Source organism: Phasianus colchicus, chromosome 4, assembly GCF_987193195.1.
Source record: "Phasianus colchicus chromosome 4, bPhaCol1.hap1.1, whole genome shotgun sequence".
NCBI classification, from domain to species: domain Eukaryota; kingdom Metazoa; phylum Chordata; class Aves; order Galliformes; family Phasianidae; genus Phasianus; species Phasianus colchicus.
The window spans coordinates 61,963,015-61,988,417 of record NC_143439.1 but is presented as its reverse complement, the minus strand read 5'-3'; the positions used below and the strand labels follow the sequence as shown (position 1 = coordinate 61,988,417).

The window sequence follows — 25,403 nt, the reverse complement described above, 5'->3', positions numbered from 1 at the left end:
TACTTCAATTCAATGAAGTAAAAAGGATTCATTTTCCTTAAATAAGAGCTAACTCATCCTACAGCTGCACAATTATTAGTTAGTTCTGGTGCATCCATCACAAATCCAGCAAAGTTGCTGGGAAAGCAATCCAGTCAAGTGCTGCAATCTTCAAGACTGCTGACTTTAATTTTATAGTGAATTTCCACTATCTTTTTGTTCTGCTTGCTCATGTCTTACTCTGAAGTCAAGAATGCAATCTCTTCGTAGTCAGGTTTAATCTCAGAACAGATGTATATTTAAAAAACTGCATTCTTCCAATATTTATTCAATAGTACCACCCTGAATTTCATTTGATAACTTAAGATGAGAGAGCTAAATTCTGTGCCAGAAGCAGTTCAGCTGGCCATTGTTATTTTAAGAGAATGTTTTCCTAAAACAGAGATAGAGAAAATTATGAGCTGTCTTCATGGGACAGATTCCTGAGTTTTTATTAAATATTTCCTGCTAACAGTTTTATATTAGACTACTGCTTGCTGGAAAATACTGGCCTGATCCTTGTACAAGCTGGATCTCCTGAGGCCGTCAGATGCCACTGATCAAGCTGGAGCAGGACAAAACTCCCCTTTTACCACTCAAACTTAGGATTAATGGCATGGGACTTCATGAACAACCCATCAGCCATGATTCAGGAAAAAGATGAGACCTTCCTCTGCTGCTCCAACATTGCTCAGCCAACGGAGGAGGTGGTGCTTGGTGCTAAAGGCTCATCCCCATTTCTTCTTAGTCCTTCTGGCTGAAAATTGCTGCAAGAATCTTTCACATGGTCCAGTCCTTCCCTCCGACACCAAAGACAGGCTAAAAATGTCCCTGTAAGTTAAGCAAGGGACACATCTAATTTATACATCAATTTTTCTCACTACCATTTGTGGCTGAAAAGGATCACATCCCATTAATTGTGCTAAACTTCAAATGATGTTTAAATCTACATTTTTGCAACTACAACGGCAGATGTGTTTGTTTGTTTGTTTTATGCCCAATTTAATCATTTAACTGTCTGCCAGTGCCTGCACTGTGAAGTACACGACATCCACAAAAATTGCCTAAATGGATATTACCAAATATGTATTACTAAAAGTATATTCTCTGCATCCTTGCTGATGGTTAATATTCATAAATCTTACATGACAGTTTTATACAGTCCTAAACAAACATTCCTTTTATCTACTGTCTCTCAGTTTTTTAATCTCCTTGCTCCTTAGAGCACACCACTGTCCTTTGTTTCATCATTATCATTACACTTTTGCCTTTCCTAAAAGAAATAGCCTGTGTTTTTGTTTTTTCTCTGAATCAGTTCTACCTGGCTTTTTAGCATTTCAATAATCTATGCGTGGGTTCCGTGAGCAGCATGTAGTGTTGTAAAAATCATTATTTTTTCTGATCCATTATTTACATCCCCCACTCTATTTTTGCATGTGGTATGTATAGTAGGTAGGTTCACTGATTTTTCCCTTTTGTCCCTTGGGATGGAGTGGCAACCTAAGGGAAGGAAAGAAGCTGCATCAGAGAAGGATCAGGTTGAGCGTTGGGAAATGGTTCTTCTCCAGATGGTGGTGTGCATGGAACAGGCTCCCTAGGACAGTGGGCACAGCCCCAGGTTGCAGGAGTTCAAGGAGCAACACTGTCAGACATAGGGTTTGGATTTTGGGTAGTCCTTTGTGGAGCCAGGAGTTGAACTCAGTAATGCTTGTGGATCCCTTCCAACTCAGGATGTTCTATGATTCGATGATGGAAATAACAGAAAGTTTAGAGATAGGGGAGGTGCTGTAGGGCATATCAGGAAGTGCTGGGGTGTCATTAAGCAGTGTATGGCTTTGCCATGGCTTACTGTCTTGCTGCTCTTCCATTTGGTAACACTCTGAGGAACAGCAGGACAGAACAAAGTGGGAGTCTGTAGTCCCACAGAGCTGATGAAGATGGGCATTTTGTGCTTGCTCATGGAAAGATGTTGAGAATAACCTTTACCAGGAGTATCAGACAAGTCTGCATTAAGGCAACCTGTATGTTAGTGCAGTTCTTCAGAGCTGCTTCATGTGCTTCCTTCTGATTTTCCCACTTACTGACAGCATTTTTCTCTCACCTACATTGCATCACATTCTTTCTCTCTGACTTGTTTTTATTCAAAGTTCTTAGATGACTTAACTTCATATTGTTTTCTTGTAATTGGAAAAGCTTGAAGATGCATCTTGTTCATTATGAGAGACTTTGCCATTTCTTAGACCACCTAGAAGATTAAATCTTTCCAGAGTACCTATGACCTCTCTTGAATCAGATACTCTAAGGAACATGGTGTAACATGATAAATAGCAACTACTTTTCTTCTAATTCAGGGAAAGTTAGAAACGACTGAACAAGTAACATATATTTGACTGCTTGCTGGCAGACCTTTGGGATCATGCTCTGGTTAGTCATGGTTACAGCACTTCTTTTCTTACTGCCATAATTTTGTATTTGCATGGTTGAAAGTCATTAACTACAAGTTTGAAAATGCAAGAAACCTGATGTTGCTTTTGTATGTGTGGTTTAAAAAAACACAGTATAGTCTAACTCTAATGTAGTGCCTTTCTTTAGTAGATATTAAGGCTCAAAACAAAATGAAATAAAATGCCTATCTTTATTTCCAATGATGGGGGACCCAGAAGATAGAGAAGAGATTCCACTTACTTCAGAGCACTTCATGGGTCTATGAAGAACCAGCAGCTGGTTTACTGAGTCCTCTCATGTCTTCAGTCCTCTATTTTCTTGGTGAAGCTGAGGTGTAGGGGTTTAGCACTTCATTGAGTTACTTCCTATACATTCCACATAGGCAGCAAACAGGATTGTTTCTTCTCTAAGTAGAATTCTGAGAATTTATTGAAGCTAACTGATTGCCCCAGTGCTTGTGTGAAAAATGTGGATTGTCTAATCTCTGCTTAAAGAAAGCAGTTATACTTGGGTTGTCCTCAGCTACAAATCAGAATATATATAGCTTGCAACATAATCTCTTGACAAAATGTTGTTTTCCAAACTTGAGATGTTTTCTGAAAAATGTCATATGATTGTGCTAATTGCCAAAGAATTATGTTTTTGAGGCACTGTTACGGTACCTAAAACTCATGACAGGAGCTTAGTGAACCCTGTTCTCTTCACTTTTAATTTGAAGCTCTGTTGACAGCACTGCTCCATTGATCAGCTGCATGGATCATTGAACTGTGGCCTCATGGAGCACACTTTGGGAAACTGCCACCAGAGCTCAACTGAGTGACATTACCTCATGATTTGCTACACTTAAGCAGTGCTCCCAAAGGACTGGAGTACTGGGCTGAGTTTTCAGAGATCTGAATTCCTTTCTTGTCTTTGCCATTTATTTTTGTAGTGGTCTCAGGCAATTGCTTTTCACCACAATCACCTAGCTCTTTTTTTTCCTGAAAGAAAGATAAAGGTAAAAGAAGTGATGAGGCCTTGGAGTAAGTGCAGCCTTCAGGTTCCACTTAGCTGTCTGAAGCTGCACTTCTGTGCCTCGCTATTTTGGAAAGTGGAGATACTAACACTCCAATCTGAAACTTGTGAATCTGGGGGGCTTAATAAATATTCACGCTGTACTCTGAAGAATAAGTGTGTAAGAGTTTTCCAAATAATAATCACAACTTCTGGCTTTTATTTAGAACCCCTTCCACCCTTGCTCTTTCAGTATTCCAAAAATAGTTCTGTCTGTGCTACAGAACTGAGGGCATTGCTTGAAATTTCATCATGAACATGCTGGAGTTGTGCATGTGATTTGCTTGCATATGATTTTCACCTCTTGTCTGACTTCTGCACATTCCTGTTTCATGGAATCATAGAATAATTAAGGTTGGAAAAGACTACTAATATCATCAACCACGAACCCATCGCCGCCATGCTCACTAAACCATGTCCCTCAGTTCCACATCTAAAGGAATGGTGTCTCCACCACCTTCCTGGGCAGCCTGTGAGTGTTCCAATCACCACTCTTCCTGAGAAGAAATTTTTCTTAATATCCAACCTGAACCTTCCCTGACACAATTTGAGGCTGTCACGTCTTGTCCTATTACCTGGGAAAATAGGCCAACCTCCACCTCACCACAATCTCCTTTCAGGTTGTTGTGGAGAACAATAAGGTCTCCAAGGTTTCAGACCTGTAGGCTGAACCAATAGCGGTGGGATACAGCTTCTCTGTAACCTGTGGAGTAATTTAAGTACCGTCATTTGTGAGAGAACTATGCCAGCCACATGTGATTGGACAGCATGCTGGCACGTGCAGTGGTGGGGAAGTGTACTGGCATGGCTGAGCATTTTTATTCTGAAACATTTATTCTTTCTCAGCATGGGAGGGTAAAAAGTGAAATCTAAGTAGTTTTAATTAATCCACGCTGCAAATGATGACTGGCTTGGCTTGAAATCCTATCCACTTCCTCACTACTCCTGGATGTAGGTGAGCAATTTGTCTGCAGGATAGTTCAAGCCAAGAACGTAGTTCTGGGGGCTGTGATGGTTGTCCCAGGCTGGGCTTCTTGGAGTCAGCACAGTATCGGGAAACAGAGCATCTCTTTGAGCCTGCTCCTCCTGCCTGGCAGCGGCACGGCAGCCTCCTGCTCCATGTCAGCCTAATCCAGCGAGGAGCCTGGGGGCTGTGTGCTGCCAAGACGCCTGTCAGCATCTGACTTCTCGCCAGTGCTGTGAGGCGGTTTGGCGTTGGAGAGCGGGGAGAGGCTGGAAACGAGAAAATTGTGAATGCTTACATGGTTCTGCCATCAGCATCGTCATTACTATTATTTATTAGTGGCTGCACATCTGGGTGAGCCGTGCTGCAGTGTGCAGAGGCAGGTCCTGCAGGCCGGGCCTGCCCTGACCCACAGGGCTGCAGCCTAGGGGGGCATTGTAGGGAATCTGCTAAGGAGGTCATTAAGGACCATAAATATTAAACATATTAATAGCGTACTAGGAAGTATTTTTATCTAATTTTCTAGTACAAAAATCTAATATTTAATATCTAATATATGTATTATTTTTTGTTGTTGCGTTTTTATAAAGTGAAAATGTATCACTTTTTAAAAAAATCCTTAAGGTTTTCCCATTGCATCCTGATAGCATAACTTAGAACCACATTTCAGTTACAAAACCAGAGAGACAAAAGTAGCCAACATTGTCAAGAACTGATAAAGTTAGTCAGATTATGTGATTTGAATTTGTGGATGTGCTAATGGCTGGAGATTATCTCAGCATCAACCGATGCTGAGAGAACATTGCCTTTAATGGGAACTGTTAAGCAAACTCTGGTTCTTAAATTTTTATTTGACCAACCAATATTACACACTCTACATGGATACATTTGGTAGGGCTAATAGGATGCCACAGCACAGAAATGATGTTGTCACTGAGTTTGTTGATTTGGAGAGCTGCAGATCTTTCTGTTTTCCCCTTCCATTGCTGGTACTCCCAAGAGGGAACGTCAGCTACCTCTGCTTTAGGATGTGCACAAAATGCCCCTTCATGCAGTGCAGATGGGGCACCAGCTGTGTTGTGTGTCTTGTTCATGTCCGTGAAATGGGATGCTGAACAATGACCACCTGATTCTTTCAGACACAGATTCTCCACGGTTGCCTGATAGACTCATAGAATCAAAGAATGGCTTGGGTTAGCAAGAACCTTATATTTCAGCCCCCCTGCTTTAGGCAGAGTTGCAACCTACTGCCCAGGGCTGCCCCATCCAACCTGGCCTTGAATGCCTCCAGGGATGGGGCATCCATAGCCTCCTTGGGCAACCTGTTCCAGTGCCTCACCACCCTCATAGTGAAGAATTTCTTTCTAACATCTACCCTGAATCTCCCCTCTTCTAGTTTAAAGTCATTCCCCCCATGTCCTATCGCTGCCAGGCTATGAAGTTGTTTTCTCTCCTGCTTATAAACTCCTTTTAAGTACTGGAGGGTTGAGTGACATCTCCCCAGAGCGTTACATTCTCCAGAGGCTGAACAAGACTCCCTCAAGAGGTGCTCCAGCCCTCTGATCATCTTCATGGCCTTCTCTGGACCCACTCCTGAGTTTGTGACTGCAGCCACATGTTGCTCCATAGAGCACTAGTAGATGTAGTCCGTAAGTGCTGTTTCCTCATGTCCCAGCTGTAAGCCAGAGACTGTGCTGCTCTGCATCCCAAATAGTGCTAGGGAAACAAGGTACTCAGTGGGTCCGTGCTACCTTGAAAACATCAAGTACTTTAAAAACGTTATGTGATAAGTGTTTCTCCTCCTTCTCTCACTTGAAAAAAAAAAAAATTGAAGGCTTTTTTTAGAATCTGTGCTGATTTGTTTCTTGATTTGGCTGTCAGTCAGCTTTCATCAGTTTGCCATCTGGACTGAAAGCAGTAGCTAATTTTGTCTTTGTATGTATTTTGAGAAAAACTGTGGGAAGGTGTAGAGAGGGAAGAAATGGCCTAATAATGAGAAAAGAGATTAAATCAGTGTAGAAGACAGTAGAATACCTACCACAAATGCATGTATGCGTCTTTCCTATAAGCAAACCATTATGCTGAGATAAATCTTGTTTTTCTTGAAGGAATACCTTCAAGATGTGCTGGATGATCCCTCTCTCTATTTCTTGTCTTACTGTAGGACAACCTGGCCTTTTTGAAGCACCTGTCTGCCATTCTCATGTGTTCCAAAACAGGGGATTATTTAAATAGCATCCGTTTTATCACTGGCCTTCTCTGCCTTTTGCCTGTTGTCTGCCATTGGTTCCCTGTCAGGGGAGTGATGGAGATCATCTTTCATTATTCTGCTGCTAATGTGTATGCATGTCATGTGCTTCAGCAAATAGAGAAACAGAAGTAGAAGAAGCTAGGACACACTGGATCAGTTGTTTATCCTTTCTTACCATTTTGTTGAGTTTAGCATCTTATTCACTGTAACCATGGTGCTCGAAGTATATCTTATGAAAAAAATGATTGCCAACTTTCTTTTTAGAATAATCTTTGCTACATCTTCAAACTGCTTTAAACAGGAGGAGGTGTCATTTTGCTTAGATTTACATTTCTGAAGTTTCACTAGTAACCAAGGAAGTGGATTTGACTGCTTTATTTCTTATTGTATACAATTTCTAAGTCATAAGAAGAGGCTGTGAATGACAAGTACATATTGTACATAGAAAAACATTTTAACAAGAGGGTCTAAAAAATACTTATTTTGTTAATGTTTCTACAAGCAGTTTCTAATGTGTCTTACATGGGGAAGAAAGTAACAGGTTTCTGAGTTTTTCTCCTGAAGCTTCTGAAATTATTTCTTCAATAAGCCAGGATGTTGTAATTTATATTTATGGAATACCTCTCTGAGACTTTCTTCAGATTAAAGGCTGCAGAACTGGGATTTGTATGAGTGTGCTAAGCTCAAGGATTTTTATGACAATATATACTAAATTCTTAAATGTTCTCTTTTCTTCCATGAAGTGCAAATCAGAAGCAAATAGGAAACTACTAGGAATAAGTGAACAAGATTATAAAACACAATTTCAGTTGTTTCTGCCCTGTCCAAGACTGGTAAATAGCTCTTAGCAATCAGACTGGAAGATGTTGTTTGTACAAGCAAGACCAGCCCTGAGTTTTCCATACGTTTGCTTGTGAAGGACCTTTCTGCATTATTTCAAAGAGACTTGCATTTTATTCATTTACTGTTTAACTCTGATCAATGTATGTAGGGGAAGAAGAGGAAAAAGGGAGCAAAGGGTACGAGGCAGAAGATTCAGTCCAGTTTGTTTCAGAGTGTGTGCGTAGATAGAGAGAAAGCATTTTGGTCTCTATGAAAGAAGGAACCTGTCAAATTAGATGCCATTGTCTCCCGATTTGAGTTGCAAAAAGAGCTGTATGCATAGGCTAATAATTATCTGTAATGCTAAGGAAGACAGATGCAGCATTAGCTCCTGATTCAAGCCTCAGCTGTATTAATTTTCAAGTGAGCAGCAGCAGAAGCAGATGGCGAGATGAGGGAAGCATTCAAATGTTGGCCATCAGTTGCTTTTTTTTTTTTTTTTTTTAACCTATGCATCATGGAGGTGGCTGATGCCGTCTGATCACTGCCCTGGCTGCACCAGCTGCTCCTTGCCCAGCCCATTGGCCAGTGCGACGCGTGCTGCTTGTGCTCTGATGCAATGGGAGAACTGTTAGATAGCGTCAGCACATTTTTGATAGCACTGATCCAACAGATGCAGCTCTCTGTGGTTTCATAGTTAGGTTTTATGTTTGGGAAAAACAATGCACATAAAACTAAGAAAATATGCAAACTTGCTATAAACTGAAATCCTTGCTTTTTTTTTTTTTTTTTTTTCTTGAGGGAGGGTGATGGTTTTTGCCTTTGAGATCTCAGTGGGAGGATATTTGGCAGTGCGTCTTCTTTGTTACTTATGAATACAGAAAGAATAGGGAAGTACCTTTATAAATATTGGTAAATGAGCTGTTCTGGAGCATAGCCAGGAATACATGGCAAGAGCTAGATGGCTCACCCAGCTCTTGATGAAGCTCACGTTGGTCAGGATGTACCCTCAGCTGTGACAGAAGCGCGTTGAGAAGTGGAGACGTGAGCTTCCTGTCCGCAAAATGCGTATCCCATGCCTGAGTGATGCTGATGAATTCTTGCCAGAAGTAGCTGCATAATTTGAATAGAGGGGTTTGCTCTGGGTTCAATGACCAGTTTTTATCTTCTTGGTATCCATCAGCTCATCTGATAGCAGAAGACAGTCATGAGAAAAATATGCTGAAGAATATGTATAAAGAGCGTTTTTTTTCTCTCTTGTGGCTAAATATGAAGTTTTTAGGCGCTGTAACAGTGAGCAGCTGGTGTTGCTTGGTTCTGTGGCAAGCCAATTTACAAATGGCAGGTTGTCTCTTTAACCTTAAAAAATGCGCCCAGTGATGAGCTGACATATGGGTTGCAGTTGCCCTAGAATGATTTTTTGCCCTGGTCTTGCCTTGACTTCATTAGCTCTGTTTTGCCTCTGGTAATGCTAGCATTTTGGACAAACACCCTCAGAGCTTTGCAATGCCTTTTTCCCCAGGAGAATAGTTCATTTGCTGATGTCCCCTCTATGCTGGAAGGGGCCAGCTGTGCGTGGGGTGGACACAGCGACTGGGCTGGGGCTGTGCATCACCGTGGACCTATTCCTATGCACTTATTCCTACATCCTGCTGCTTTTGGCAAGGTAAACACATCCAACTGTTTGTGTACTTAGCTCCTGTTGCACAGAAGTGAAATGACTGCTTTTCAGCTGTTAATAACTAAAACACAGATTTTCTTCTCTGCACTCATCCTGTTGTTGAAGTTAGTGGGAACCAGTCAGAAGAATAGGGACTTTTTTTTTTACCATGGGAAAGTGTGTGCAAGGTCTGGTCTAAAGGTAGATAAAGAAACCAGATGCGTGACGAGACACAGCCCAACCACTCGGCAAGGGAGAATGTGAGGATTATTGTTGCAGGGGACTGCTGAAAGAAAGAGGGATTTCATGGGAGCGAGGAGGCTGCTTGGCAGGGAGAAGGAAAGCTAAGCTGATCCAGACATATGGGGCAACATAACCAGATGCAGAAGAAATGGATAAGGAGGAGAAAGCAACCAAGGGGAGGGAAAACCACAGAGGTAAATTTTGCCTAAGACCTATATGTAAGTTTGTCTACCAAACCCCATATCATGAAGGGGACAAGGAGCACGGGGAGTGTGATCACACCTCTCTAGGAGGCGTGCCAGGAACAGCCTGAGAAAGGTACTGGCAGTGATTGCATAATGTCTGTTGAACATACATTTACTGTTTTCACAATAAATTCAAAGCACATCTGTAATTAAAATGAAATCTCCAGAACATGCATGTATTAGATGTTTGTAATTGCAGTGAATCAGTTGAGCATCACTGAAATCAAGAGGACCACCCCACATACGGACCCAAAGTTTTTAATCAAGTGTTTTTTTTTCTTTTTTTTCTCCTTAATTTGTAAAGGGAATTAGCTCATTCTGTGATTTCATTTGGCAAACATAGGATATAAATGGTATGAATATTGATTAATGTTTATTCAGTTTGGTGAGTGAAGTTCAGTTTCATGTCCAAGTTTAGTATACAGACAAATCACATATGAAACCAAGAGTGCCTAAAGAAATTTGTAAGAATCTGCATTTTTTTTCAGACAAAGATTCCTCCTAGACTATTGTACTATGAGAAACATCCCAACAAACAGAACTAAGAGTGCTGTAGACCACTTCAGTGTCTGACCTAGCACCTCATCCATCTGCTCACACAGCTCATCACAAGTTTTCAGAATAACTGATGCGAGTGTGGGAAAGAGGGAGTTCTCTTTAAAGGTTTGTGCAGTATTCAGGGTTTAATTTTCCAGGGATCTTATTGTGGGTATTAAGTCTTCCATGAAAAAATAACTTCACTAATTTCAGTCATATGGGCCATCTAACAGAGATCCATGCCGTGCCATCAGCAATTAAAACAAAATACCACTTTGGGACTTTTAAAGAAGTTTGTGGCTTTAATCCTATGTCATGACCTTGCAAAATCTTATGGTCTGAAACTTTGTTTTTTGCTTTGCCTGATCAGTGCTGCAGACAAAATACACCATATATCAGTTCAGATTATTGAAAGTATATAACTTTACAACTAATTTATTTCCTGTGGTTCCTTGTGGCACAGTAGTGCTCACATCAGAGGTATAGGCTCTAAATCCATTCATAAAAATTATTTTAGTGCATATATGATCCTTTCCATGGAGCATGCACTCATGTGCCTCAGGCACTGTCACAATAACACTGTTTGTCAGGGGTTGTCAGTTTTTGTCTAGGAAGTGAATCTTGCATGCATACAGTTGCTTTTCTTTAAAACTATCATAATCCCCTTCAGGCATTGTCTTAGGCTATTTAATAGAGGAAGCGTTCTTGTACATTTTCAAAGCTGGCTGTATTTGTTTGAAAAAACAGCATTTTGAATTCTAGCACAATCCTTAGCTCAAATGGCAAAATTTCTGCTGACTTACTGAGCCAGCTTGTCACAGGGGCATACTTTAGAACCTCTTTTTTAGTCATTATTTAAAAATGCACTTCTCTGACTTCTAAGTTTCTTCTCTCTAACGAAGTGTATCATAACTTAGTTTCTTGGTGTATCATAACTTAGTTTCTTGGAACAACATTCTCATTGTTTGTTTGATTGTTTGTTTGTTTTTACACATGCTTGCTAAACTTACCTGCCTTTATCTGCAGATCTGCTTATCTGCTCATTTGGAGCACAGTCTCTGCTCAAGCCCAACACACCCAAACCAAATCCAGGCTCCCAGTACTCACTGTGGCAGTCAGCACAATTGGGCTCGATGGGGAATGTTGGACTGGTCTCACTGGGCATGAAGTATGGCATGCAACGAGTGAAGGAACTGATAGGAATAATTCACATCTGGTTGGCTGAGCTTGAACTTGGAGGTTGGGAGGAGAGAGGAAACTAGAAATAGAAAAGATGTACGGATTTTTGGAATACCAGCTTTTCACTTGTGCTTTTTCCCATCATTTAATTGACTTCTCATTCTGTATGCAAGTAATGCTTTCATCTCAATGCAACACATTGACTTAGGAAACCTTCAGTACCCAGCAATCTTCTTCTTATTTGCATGTTTTTTTTTTTAATGAAGATTTTTTTTTATCCATGATTCTTCACCTGTGAGTCTTGAATTTCAAAGCTACCTCAAGCTCTAATATACGTATTTTTTCTGTTGACAGCGATCTGTCTCTCACGTAATGAAATTATCCAAAATAAGAATAAAATTCAGAAGTGAAGGAGACAGAATTTTCTTATGGTGAAGCGTGGGGGGTTTCCCACATAAAGTGTTATCTCAGCTCGCACCATTCTATTCTCTGTCAGAGTAAACAATGTATTCTTTTTTTTTTATCTTACGCCCCTACAAAAGTGGGGATTTCTGGATCTGTTCTTATGAAATACAGTATTATCTCATTTCTGGCTTTGAGTTAGCTGCAAACTGGCAGCCTCTAGGAGCAGATTTATGGACTGCAATCCACTCTTGCAGTGTACAGCAGGTATGGCTGACGTAATCATACTCAAGACTTTTCAAACAAATTTTTGGTTTGATATATGACGTGTATGACAATAATTGTATTGATGAATAAAGGATATGACAAATGCAACTATGCAGTTGCAACTTACCATTGCCATTTTTGTATTTCTTTGTTATTGTTTTCTTCTTTCTTTTTTTTTATTCCATGAACTTCATTAATTTACTATCTCACATTTCTGCTGGATATGCAATCCAGCAGAATCCAGATTTGATATCCGTAACTGTGGAAGAAATTCTAACCTACAGGCGGATCTGTGCACAGCTGAAGTCTTGACTGTTGTGGTTGCTTATCTCTTGTGATTTGGAGTGATGAAGGAATTGAACTAATGCAGGAGCCAGCAAGCAAGACCTGGAATGCCTTGCGCTGGTGAGATGATGTTGCCTGATACATTTGCAGATGATTAAATGGAAAAAAAAATCTCAGTTTTCTTCCCTCATCACGTAATGAGGGTCAGAAAAGGAAACTAAAATCGAATGTTCACATGAGCACTCACAAGGGTGAGACCCTTGCCTGGGCTGTTGAGCGTGCAGGAGGAGTAAAATCCATGCTCTTTTGCTTTACAAAGTTTATTTTGAGAACAAAAGAAAACTTGTGTGCAAAATATACCTTTAGAGAAAGCAACTTGTTAAAGTCTTCTGTAAGTTTATGTAGCTAATTGTCAGCATTTTCTTTTTGGGCCTAACATATTTTGAATTCGATGTGGATAATTAATACTTAAGTAAATGCCTGTAATACTGAATTCTTTCTATTTTCTTGTGAGTCTGTGAATTGGCTTAGAAGCAGGCATTCCTCTCTGAAATCTGTGGCAGTGCTTAAACACTGGTCTGGACTTTAAAAAATAAACTCTTTATCCATCTACCTCAGCTAATGGATTATGCTCCTGCATTGCTGTCACTCATTGCATGGCTCTAGCTGTTTGAGTAGGATTTTTGGCAGCTTGTTTCTTGTCCAAACATTCCTTAGTGCTTTCCCACCTCTTGTTTTATCATCCAAGTACTGCAACAGCAGCATTTGGAGCTCTGATAGCTTTTTCGGAAAGATGGTTTTGTAAAAGCCAATTCCTTGGAAACTGAAGCAGAAGGAAGAAAGAAGGGAAGGAATACGTGTGGGTTGTGGCTGAAATGATCCCTTGACACTCATTGAGGTTGATCATAAATATGCATGAGACAGGAGGAGTTTCTAGTGGCTGTGCATTGCATCTCTTGCCCCAAGCTGTCTGGAATAAGAGTGACAGTCTGGAAAGCTCCAGAGTTTGAACAAAAGATCACTGTATGAGTTTTTAGGGAGGCTCAAATATTATTTTTTTGTTGTTGTTAAAACACCCTGTTGACAATCCTTGTGTTTGTTTTGCTTGCTTCTTGCTTATTCTTCATCTATAGGGCTTCATCTGCTATGTAGGGTTCACCTTTTTCCATGCCCTTTTGCCATTTCTTCCTTGTAGTGCCATCCACTGCCAAAATGATGATCTCTGCTATATAGAGCAGGGTTTTAGAGTACTTAACATATCACACCTCATACACTACCAGAGAGCAGCAAAGAAGGGATTCTGCAACCAGGAGAAACTGTCCTAGTGAAAAGTCTTGTCTTCTCACACTTCCTCCCCCCATTTCTGTCTCATAGAGATCCCTTTTCAGAAGGAATTGTTTTTTAACAAAGAAGCCAACTATGAGGAGCAGGAACTGAGGGCTGAGATGCAATGAAAAGATGCCCTAGATAGCAAGAGGAACTTATCTCCAGGCAAACCAGCCACTATAGTGTTGTTTGTCCAATGGTTTAGGACCATCCCAGTGGAATCTGTTTGCTTTCTCTCTCTCATAGTGAAACAAAGAAGTTGGATCCCCTAAATCTTTCTTTCCTAACATCTTGGATTTTACAGTGAATATAGAATATAAGAAACCAGATTTCCCTTTTCACAAGTACTGTATTAATTATCTATAAATGGTTTATCTGCTATCTGTCGGTAATTATCCTTTCCTCTACAGGAAGCACTGTCTTATGGTAAGGATATAACAAGCCTCAGGGATCAGTACGCATTTTGTATCCTATCCAGACTTGGATGTGGTCTTGGACTAGTGTAATATAATCATGTAGTCTCTGTGACTTTGCTCATTACCAGGAATTCCGTTAATTCTTCATCTGTCATAGGCTTTGCCTCCCAACCACCTCAGTAATCCTCACTAAGCTTTATCAATGTGTCTTCTGTACCAGTGGGGCCAGAAGTGGGCACACTCCTCCATATGTGGTCTCACCAGCGTTGCTTAGAGGGGAAGGATCACTCCCCTCCATCTGCTGGCTTTATTCTTGCTAACACAGCCCAGCATGTGGCCCTTGGCTTCATTGGCAAACCACTGACTAATGCTTTACTCGTCCACCAGAAGCCACAGAGACATCTCTAAAAGCTGCTTTTCAGCCAGGTGGCTGCCATCCCAAACTGTTGCTTGGGCTGATTCTATCCCATTGCTCAATTACAAGTGTTTTCTAGCATATTTTTCCAGGCTGCTGAAGTTGGTTTCAATGACAGCCTTACCCTGTAGGTTATCATGTATTACCCAGGTCTGCAGTTGTCCATGACCTTGATGATGATGCAAGTCCATGCCATCATCCAGGTCACAAATGAAGATGTCAAACAGTATATTTTTTAAATGGTATGTGTCTCAGGTCCCAGAAGTTCATTTTCTCTTACAGTAGGTAGATACAGTAAAGGGTTCTGCGGGGCTGGTGGCTGCTCCCATCATAACAGTTAGAATGAATAATGAGTATCTGTTTTTCAAAGAAACATTACTTCTTTTGATTTCATGTAACATTCATTTCTTATGCATATTCTGGTATTAATTTAGTGATCCATTTTGCAATGTTATGAAACCCAGAACAGTAACACCTCTTTCTTCTCATAAAAAAGAGTGAAACCATGAGCAGAATATATGCAAGACTCTAGACAGTGCTTCACAAGTGAAAATATATTTTTCTATAATATTACCCACCTGCATTCTTCATAATATTTAGAAAAGTGGATCCAAAAGCATGAAGAAATCTCTGTAAACCAAGGGAATTCTAATGTCATCTTTTGAAGAAAAGAAAGCAAACAATGTCAACAGATTTTCCAGTGTTTATTGGTGGATAGGATATTGATACAGTTTTCAAAAAACAACCTGAACATTCTTTTTTAAGAGCTCATCCTTGACTTTTTTTCTGGTTTGAGAAACCTAGAAAGCATGTGTATGAGATAGCACTGTTCCTACCAGTGTTTTAATCAGTTTGAGTAAAAAAAAGTCTATTCTGTAAAAAATGGTTATAGACTAGTGCCCATAAATGTAGATTTGAAATAATTGCATCATTATGTTGTCTTATTCCAGTTGGTTTTCGTTTTGGTTTGGAACAAAAACTGCAGTGTGATGCAGTTGCCTCTCTCTGATTATTTTTACCTTGGTGTATTCTTTTGCTGGCTTGCTTGTATAGTTTATGTGCTGTCATTTGAAAAACAGTTAAAAACTCTTGAGATCCAGACCTGGCAATGCTTCAGGGTGTATCACTGTTCTTTATTTGAACATGTTAATTGTAGCAGCGCTTTGGGGGTTTATGATTACTACTGAGCATAGAATGAACTCCTCATCTTTTAATATGGAATGTGATTTTGCTCCTCAGTCAAGCTAAAATCTGCTTACTGTTGTGATTACCATCTCTGGGCTCCACCCTGCCTTTCACCACCTGCCACTTAGAAGTAATTCCTTTGGCAATGAGAATTCAGCCAGAACTGTCAAAGAATTTTGCCCCTTTTTGATATCCTTCTGATTATTATTCTTATTTTGTGGTGATATCAGATTTCCAAGGGTAATCTCTCACTAGAGGAGTATGTTTTTCTTTGGGACTTGCATCACCCTCTCATTTGTAGTCTCCATTTCAGAAGTAATGATTGCTTACTGAAAATATGCATTATGTGGATTTTCTATTATTTAATTCCATTACTTCCTGTGAGCACATCGCTACATTTCTAGGAAAAAGAAGATTCTTTAATCCAGGAAATAAGCCAAGGATTGAAAAGAGGGAAACGCTTTTCTCCCAACTACATACAAATACTTTTGTTGCTATCTTAGAAAAAAGAGCTTGCAATTCCTTATTATATATGGACTAAATTCAGTTCATGATAGTATTTCTGTTCTCTGCTTAAGCAGCAAAAACATTACAAATTAAAGTGCATTTTTAAAATACATAGAAAAAGTGTTTCTTACTAGATGGAACAATGTTTCCTTTTTTTCTTTATGGATGTTTGATGTCACTGCATATATAGAAACTGAAATTCAAAACTTCCTTCCTTAACACTTTGATGTTTGTGATACTATTAATTGCTGCTGGGTTCAGTTATAATGATTTGAGTAACTTAGCTTGGTCATGATAGGTCAGTGAGCTGTGGTCACCAGCATGTAATGCAGATGTCCTCTGAAGGCATGGAGGAAGAGAAGGTGGATGTGAAGGAGAGGGCCTCATGTTCACATAATCATCATAGAATCATAGAATGGCCTGGATTGAAAAGGACCACAATGATCACCTAGTTTCAACCCCCTGCAATGTGCAGGGTCACCAACCACCAGACCAGGCTGCCCAGAGCCACATCCAGCCTGGCCTTGAATGCCTCCAGGGATGGGGCATCCACAGCCTCCTTGGGCAACCTGTTCCAGAGTGTCACCACCCTCTGTGTGAAAAACTTCCTCCTAATATCTAACCTAAACCTTCCCCATCTCAGTTTAAAACCATTCCTCCTTGTCCTATCACTCTCCACCCTCATAAACAACCGAGGCTTCAGGAGAGACATGGGCCAATGCCATTTCCCAGTTGTCTCTTCAGCGGCAGGTTCCTATTTCCTCTTCTGTTGCTTCCTTGTGTCTTTGCCTCATAACTCCATCTTGGTCTGTTTTCATTTCTCATTTTGCCATCTATCTGCTTATATTATGTAATAAGCTCCAGAACACAAGGATCTTATCATTTTTAATAACTGAAGGAAGTTAGGCATATTGTACACTGGTTTTAATTCCTCTCCTCGTGTTCTTTCTTCCTTTCAAGACGCCAGTGTTCTAGCTGGAGAAATGGGATTACTCTTATACATTATATTCACTTGGGCAGAGGAGAAGGGAGACATCCCATTCAGCTTATTTACAGTCTCTTGTCTTAAAAAATCTAGAAAACGTGCCAGTTCAAATAAATGTTGAAGTAATACATGAAATGTTGAAGAAATACATGACAGTCCCCTATTTTCAGTGCTTGATGCCTTTTTAAGTGCATATGTGCTGGTATGTATTGACAGTAGTTGATGTGGCTGTAAAACTAGGCAAAAAATGTCCATTTCTAGTACTGTGTTCTGGATAGATTTCACATGGAGGGTCTACTTTCTGTGGTAATGATTGCTTTTGAAATGCATGTAATATCATTAATAAGTAAATATTGAAAGATTTGTATATTCCATGATAATTGAAAATAATGCTCCTAAGAATAATATTAGTAAACCTTATAATCAAAGCCGACTTAAAAGAACATTGTAATTGAAATGTTTGTGTAGCTGTAACCCAATAATACACATCTTATTTCTAAAATATAAAATTTAAAGCACAACACAGCTGATTTTTTGTTTGTTTCTTTTTGTTTTCAAGTTCTAGGTTCATTTTCTTTATTTTCCTCAAATCTTGTGATCGCTTATCACTATGCAAATCTGATCTGATTTAAATGATCTCTTTAAATCATCTGAATCTCTTCCTTTCTGCTTCAGAAACCTGTATGTTCTTCTATAATGTGAGTGACTGGAAGTAATACAGTTGTCCTAAAGAACTTTTGGGTTTCAGACTGATTCCTAGCTAGCTTCAAATATAGTGGTTAAAAAAAAAAAATCTGTAGCCACTGTATCATGTGCTATGTTCTCAAGTGATGTAGGCATGCTTATTGTCATTTTGGATACTCTCTTTTGGTATAGAATGAGAGATGAGAGAGGCTTTGTAAAAATCTTTGAGAAAAAATACTTCATGAAAACGTGTACTGTTTGTTTACATAGTAGCAGTGATAGTGCTTAGTTAAGCAGAACATATTTGTGAAGAGAAAACTTGTGCAGGATGGATATGTATGTGCAAAATGATGGTGCCTTTCAGAAATGATATGCTGAAGTGGACTTCTTGTGATTGAATTTTTTGTGGTTGCTTGTTAAAATACTATCATGCCTTAGTACTGCTGTATCTTATGGTGTTTGCTGTGGGTGTGTTGGTTTTGCCAGCCTGGCCTGAGCACATTTTGCAAGTACAAATGTCTACAAATAAAAAGTGCCATCTGCATTCATGGGATGACAAGAAGGGGCAGCAGCCCCTCACAGAAGTGTAACTGACACCTTCAGGCTTCCCTGCACAATCCCATTTTTAAGCATCAGGTGAAACAAATGCAACTGGACCAAACATAGTTTAAACATCCAGTTGTACATCACAAGTGGAAGAAACAAGTTCATACTGGAGATGAATATGAGTAGGGAAGAGAGTGGGAAAGACAGTAAACAGCAAATAGTGGACTTTTTAGAAGACTGAAGAGACTTACCAGCTGTCACCTTGTTAGATCTTGAAAATACCATAAAACATATGTAAGTAGAGAAAAACTGAAGTAGAGGCACTTTAGAATGAGGCAACAACTGAGACTAATCCTAGCTGTAGCCCTGAAATGAAATTAATATTTCCCCTCATATTTTAATGAGGATGTCATCAGACACAAAAAGTATGGCAGTGTGAGCTATTCCATCCAAGACAAACCCACAACTAAATGTGGACAGTCCACTTAAGTGAAAGGACCAGAGACTCTCAGTTATGAATGAGTTGAAGCACAGAGGCATAGACTTCTCATAAATCTGCTGAATAGCAATCATATGATTAGAGTGTAACAAATGTAAAAAGAAACTTTTTTGCCACTGCAAATAGAATAAATATGGTGAAGATAGTAGAAGTTTTCCCTAAAGATTTTGGAGAATATGGATTTGTCTGGAAGTTTTATCAAGCTGTGATTTTGTTGTGGAGTTAGAAATTGCTTTTTAAAGGAGAGGAACCAGAGTGACAGTGCTCGAAGAGCAGATGGATGCCTCTCCTGCATTGTTGTCCAGGGCTGGCTTGATGATGTGCTATGTGGAAGAACTGTGTCTTTTCAGCATCTATTTTGAGGTAACTGCTACATGTGCCAGTAGTGCTCAGTCTGTTGCCAGCAGGGAAGACGGTACATTTTTAAGAACTGCTAAAAATAATAGAATTTAAAAAATAAGTATTAACTCTGTCTTTTTTTTTTTTTTCTAATGGGACATTTTAGAAAAAGTAATTTTCTTATTCTCTTTCAGCCATGGAAGAGTTAATAGTAGAGCTGCGACTGTTTCTTGAACTTCTGGACCATGAATATCTGACGTCCACTGTCAGGGAGAAGAAGGCAGTAATAACTAACATTCTCCTGAGGATACAGTCATCAAAAGGTCAGTGTCAGGGGTGTGTTTTCTCGCTTGTAAGTCTGAGTTCAGTGAAATATCTTTAAGGGCTGAAGACAAGGTCTAAATTGAAGAAAGACAGAGAGGCAGGGTAAAGACAAAATGCAGCTTTCCTGAATGCTTTTCTCCTCAGTCAACAGTAAAATATAGCAAAAGCTATACTGGAAGTAACTTGATTGTGTATGAGTGAATCCAACCACAAAACTGCTAGATAGAATGCTTTCACCTCTGTTGGTATAGTGGTTACTTCATTTGAGGCAAAAATTCCATCCATTCATTTTGATACACTGTGTTATAAAAGTCTTGCGTGATGTGCTACATCTCTCTTGTGAGACCCAAATCAAGCCAGGGGGGGCTTGATTTTGCAGTGTATTCTGGTGCATGGCTGACACAGGAGTACCAAGCAAGAGATAGGAAATGACTGGCAACGTGTTTGATTTGCACTTTGCAAGCAAATTAATATCCACCTTCCCCTTCTCATCCTATCTAAAACCATTTTGATTGCACAATCACTTTGGTCTCCATGAAGGTTATGGATTGACTGGATAAATCAACCTTTCCATGGGGCTTTTACAAAAAAATGCTCCTCACTGTCTTTCCTAATATTACTCTTATATGTCCTTACAACACCCTTCCTGTACAAAGAGGCATCAGGGCTATATAACTTCTGTTTCTCCGACAACTGACAGCAGTTTTGTCACTGTAAACACCCAACATTTAGGCTTTTGAAAAATGATTGGGTGCTTTGAGAAAAAATGCCATGCTGTGAGCAGCTGCATTTCTCATGTTTCTTCTCCAGTGCTAAAAAATACATTTCGGTTTTTGATGCAGTCTTCCCCTCTTCAATAAAGAAATTGAATTTGCCACAGGATTCAAGTCCAAGGAGATCAGCTGTGAAATAGTGATTGTCCTTCTTTCAGTTTTGACATTCTTAAAGACCTATCATTGCTTTTACTTCACTGATGAGTGAAAGAGGCAGGCATCAGAATCAGATGGTGTGGAAGGGAGCTTCACGCTCCAGAGGCTGATGAAAATACCCTGCAGTCCCCAGAACAAATGGCTGCAGGTAAGAACTTGCAGTTTGTCATGTTTCATGGGAGTCCAAACAACAGTGCTGACCTGACAGTTTTTCTTTTTATGTTTTCAACACAATTTATTTAAAATACTTGACTTTTTCAATAAAGTTGTATGGATTTTTGCATCAGAGCACCTTACCACGCATATTTAATTTAAGATTACAGATGTGAAGAGGATAAAAATACTCAAGGGCCATAGCTTTTTACCTTTCAGCACCTACCTCTTAGGGTTTAGAGCCTATTTCAGGATCTGTAACGAGATCCATTACATCCTACTACAGGACTCATCCATTAACAAGATCCATGCCATATATTTAGTGGTGGGGCTTGGTTCAGTGCAGTTGTTAGTGGAACATTATACCCACTTCTAGCAATTGCATTCAAAGAAATATAGTTTAGGCATTTCAGAGGCAAGACATAAAGTGATTAAAGGATCCAGAAATATGCCTTCAAATTATCCTAAATGATGAATTGTAATTAATCTTGATGTAGAAAAGAGATGACTGAGAATGAGCTCTTAGATACAACAAAAAAGCAGTGTGCAATGGCTGGATGTTTGTTTCAGAGTGGAAATACAGCACATTTTTTGAACACTGAAGATATGAATTAATGGGAGAACTTAGTAAGATCTGCATGCTGTTGCTGGCATCTTTTCAAGTTATAATATTTTGCTAAAAGGTATGCTATAGTTCAAGCAAGAATTAATTAGAGGAAGCCCTATAGCTCAGTTAAGCAAGAAGTCATAGGATTATACTTTATATGCCTATAAACTCTAGTTTAAGGAGTTGTGGTTTAAATAGAGTTTAAGCCAGCACAGCCTCTAAAAAAAGCATCCTGTTAGTCTCCCCAGGCTACTCATTCTTGCTCATCATGTGTTGCTGCTTCCTTTCTGCTAACACAGGCATTGTTTGCTTTTTTTACTGGTTTATTCCTGACCAGCTCTGGTTCAACCTGAGGCCGCACACATGCCTATGCCAGCACAGAGGAGAGGCTGGTGCAGGATGGAATTCAGGCAGGAAAAGAGCGAGCTGCCTCCTTGAGAGCCATCTTGTGCTGCCTTAAATTGGCTGTGAGACCAGTAGAAGGAGTCATGCAGATGGACAGAGATGACCCTGCTGCTTTTTTTATCGGCTGTAACATTCAGTACTCCCATCCCTTTGAAACTATTCGTCTCTTCATTAAAATTAAAAGCAATAAAAGACTCCTAAGCCCACAGAAGTCTATAACTAAGCTGAGTTGTCATTCCGAGTCTGTTTTTCAAAACGTTGCTTTACTCCACCCACACAGCTCCATGAGCGCTCGCGGATCGCTGGCATGGTTTCACAGCCCGAGGTCGGTGCAGAGTTCAGGCTCGTTATAGGCATTTGAAAAAATCAACTGTGTGAATCCAACAGTGTATTTCAATTGCTGAAGTAAGCCATTTAAGAACAACAGGGAATGGTAATGAAGGTTCAGTGCAGCTGGGAACTGAATGGATTCTTTCTAACATCTGGAAGCCAACAGTTACGCTTTTCTTCATAAAGGTGTGGAAATTGTAATGGTTGTGTTTCAGTAAAACACTTTAAACTGTCGCTTTCGTTTCAGTAAGTTCTTGGAGAAATCTTCAGAAATATTTTACATTGTGTTCTTACATCTCCTACATGCACACCACTCCCTTCACTTAATACCCATCAGAGGGAGCTGGACCAGTCAGATGTACTCTTCACGTCGTGGCTGCCAGGCCTCAACCTTCTGCGTGTCCAAACCAGTGGTCACCTTCAGGAGCCGGCAAAACTATAAACTTTGTTTTTCTTCTGAATCTTGGCATGCTCAAAGTACTGTAGGTCTGAACAAAACACTTGGCATTTCCTTGTGAAACTCAGACTTCCTTCTAAAAAACAAAGGCACAAACAGTTGATTTTTGAGTAAGAGCTGTTAGTGGATTCAATCATTTAATATGACCATCATTGTTGCTGGTTTCCCTTAAAGGGACTTGATGTCAGAAATTTATAATAGTGACTCTGATGCAATTTGTTAAAAGGATGAAAATATTATAGCAGGTTCTTGCTAAAGCACACGTAGTTTTGGGTGAAAACTAGGTTTACAGAGTGAGTAAAATCCACTTGGAATATATACATATTTTTCATCAGTAAATTGTCCTTCATACTTGAGTTTTGATTGTTACGGAAAGCATGGGAACATGAATTCATCCTACATAAGGGGGAACAAGTAAAACTGAAAAAAAAAAACAATACAAAAAACAACCAAGTGAAAAAAAAAAAATCGGAATGTTTCCCAAGACTAATCTGATTTGTAGGAAGAAAGAAGGATCTGAGGCCCTTAGAGACAGTTTATTTTATCGGTATTATTTTTCAATCTATAACTTCACAGCCAATGGATCTGGGTTATTGTGACAAGAAACATTTCATCATTAATTACATTTTTGAGAATTACATGATCTTGACCAAAAGACATTCATTTGACTATGTAAATATACATTTTAAAAACTTAACACTATGAACTTAATTCAGTCTAGAAGTAAGTAGGGATGTCCCATTGGCTGATTTTTTTTTGCCAGAGCATTGAGATGCACCCTCCCCTTGATATTCAGAAAAATAAACAATGCCATGTTCCTGTGAAGTGAATTTGAATGGAATTTAAATTATTGTGCCAGAAACAGCAGAACTAGTGGCTTTCCCAAGGGAGGAAGTAGACTCTGTTTTATCTGCTATATGCTGCTGCTGAGACTCTTCAGATTGTTAAGCGGGATATCTTCCTCATATCATTGGTTTTATCTGTGAAACATGCCTGACAATGTTTGAATTGTAGGTTTTTCAGTTCCAGATGGGTAGGCAGTTCAGCATGATTTCCAGTACATTTTTTCTCTGTCTGGTATTTGTTGATTCAAATATCATATATGTCATTATCATATACAGTAAGTATGTGTTTGCTGTGCTTGATTAAATTCCTGAATTCCCAGCATACTTCAAGTTTTTCCTCAGTAACCAGGGTTGGGAGGCAGGTTGTGAGCAGGACTGAATGCCAGATTCCAGTGGATGATGAGCTACATATAGAAAAATGTCCCATTTGCATCCACCAAAGTGATAAGCAATTTGTGTTTCTCTTCTGCAGGTTTTGAAATAAAAGAACATGTGCAGAAAACAGAAGTTGCCAACAGCCTGCCAGCACCTCCTCAAATGCCTCTGCCAGAAATACCTCAGCAGTGGCTGGTGAGTGTTAATTTAGGTATATCAGTATATATATGAGAGAATGTTTTTGTGATAAGCACTGGCAGAAATGGTTACAAAGGGAAGGAGCCTGTAGGTCCAGGGAAATGTTTATTCCTATCAGCACCAGTCTGGTTTAGAGAATTGTGTTCAGCTTGCAGAAGAGAAAACAAAAAAAAATCCCTTGGGGTGAATTAAGTGTGAGTCCCAGTCTTTGTCCATGTTCAAGATTAGAGTGGCACAAGCCTGAGCAACTTAACTTCAGAAGTCAGTCAGTCTTGTAGAGATTGTTGCCCTAGCTGAGCCCATGGGTCATGGCCAGTTTTGTAGGATTTAAGGACCTGCTTTCCCTGTAGCAAGTCTTACGAGAAGATTCCCTCTTGTTTCTTGAAAAATTAAAGTACGAAGTGCTAAAATACAGGAAGAATGCTTCATTTTTTTCATAGAATCCTTAGTGCCTTTCTGTGCTCAGTCTTCGGGCAGGAAATTCCTGGCAGAATAAGCAGCAGTGTAAGTTCTTGGTGATGTTTATAATAAAGATACTGTCTGCAGATTCAGTTCCTGCAGTTGGGAGCAGCTGTCTTGTAAAGAAATGAACTATCAACAAGTTTTCATTCTCTGTGAATGCTCAGTTGCTACTTTAGAGTAGATTTGAAGAAACATTCACAACCTTTTTTAGAGAGGCATATGCGAACAATGGTCTATCCTATTGAAAGGGGAATGTAGTCTTAGTCTTAACATTGATAAATTATCTGTCTTTTTATTAATTTGTGGAAAATATTGTGCACTGGTAAGGATAATCAAATGTTGTACTATGGAGACCTTCATTTATTAATCTGAAGTGCATGGTGAGGGGAAAACCCACCAAAACTAGAACACATTCTTCTTCATTTTAATGTATTACTCTGTTATTACATCTCTGCCCAGTAGAAGCTTACCTAGTCTACAAGCCAATAGCATCTTATGAACCTAAGAACTAGCTTATCAGATCAAATTCTTTGTCAGCTCTTCTTAATAAACCTTTTTGATAGTGAGTAATGCTACACACTTTCACATGACAGAACACATTAAAAACAAAGAAGGATTTTATGTAAAATGTCTTTATCGTAGTTTCTCCCTAAGTGCTGTCAACACTTGGTTTGTGACCTGGAACAAGATTTTTTTTTTTTAAATTCCACCTAATACAAGGAAATATTATAGAAAGGGAATATTTATGCTAGAAACATCTGAATTGAGAGCTGGTATATCTACAGTAGCAAGAGTCACTTAAAGTGGATGCTAAAAAATAATTATGCATGAAGTTGAGTGGATGCAAAAGCAATCTTATTAATATGCAGTGAAACCTGGGGAATCCATTTCATGGCTAACAGTGCCTGAAAATGATTATTTTTTTCTTTAATTCAAGATGCGTATAGCATAAATCACAAGGGAAATGGTTGATGAGAGGGAGAAAAATTATGCAAAATGCACACGACTTTGACATGTAGACTTCATAAGCTGAAAGCCAATTCAC

General features: G+C 39.4%; 1 protein-coding gene across 6 annotated transcripts in view; it reads left to right on the top strand.

The window, feature by feature from the left end:
• The window catches only part of AFAP1 (actin filament associated protein 1), a 108,749-nt gene that overhangs the window by 28,921 nt on the left and 54,425 nt on the right, over window positions 1-25,403 (top strand). For all 6 annotated transcript variants that reach the window (XM_031588341.2, XM_031588339.2, XM_031588342.2 and 3 more), the window contains exons 2-3: window positions 19,468-19,596; window positions 23,796-23,893. In XM_031588341.2, the coding sequence (XP_031444201.1) occupies window positions 19,470-19,596; window positions 23,796-23,893 (225 nt within the window). In that variant the 5' untranslated portion in view covers window positions 19,468-19,469. The remainder of the gene's footprint in view (window positions 1-19,467; window positions 19,597-23,795; window positions 23,894-25,403) is intronic.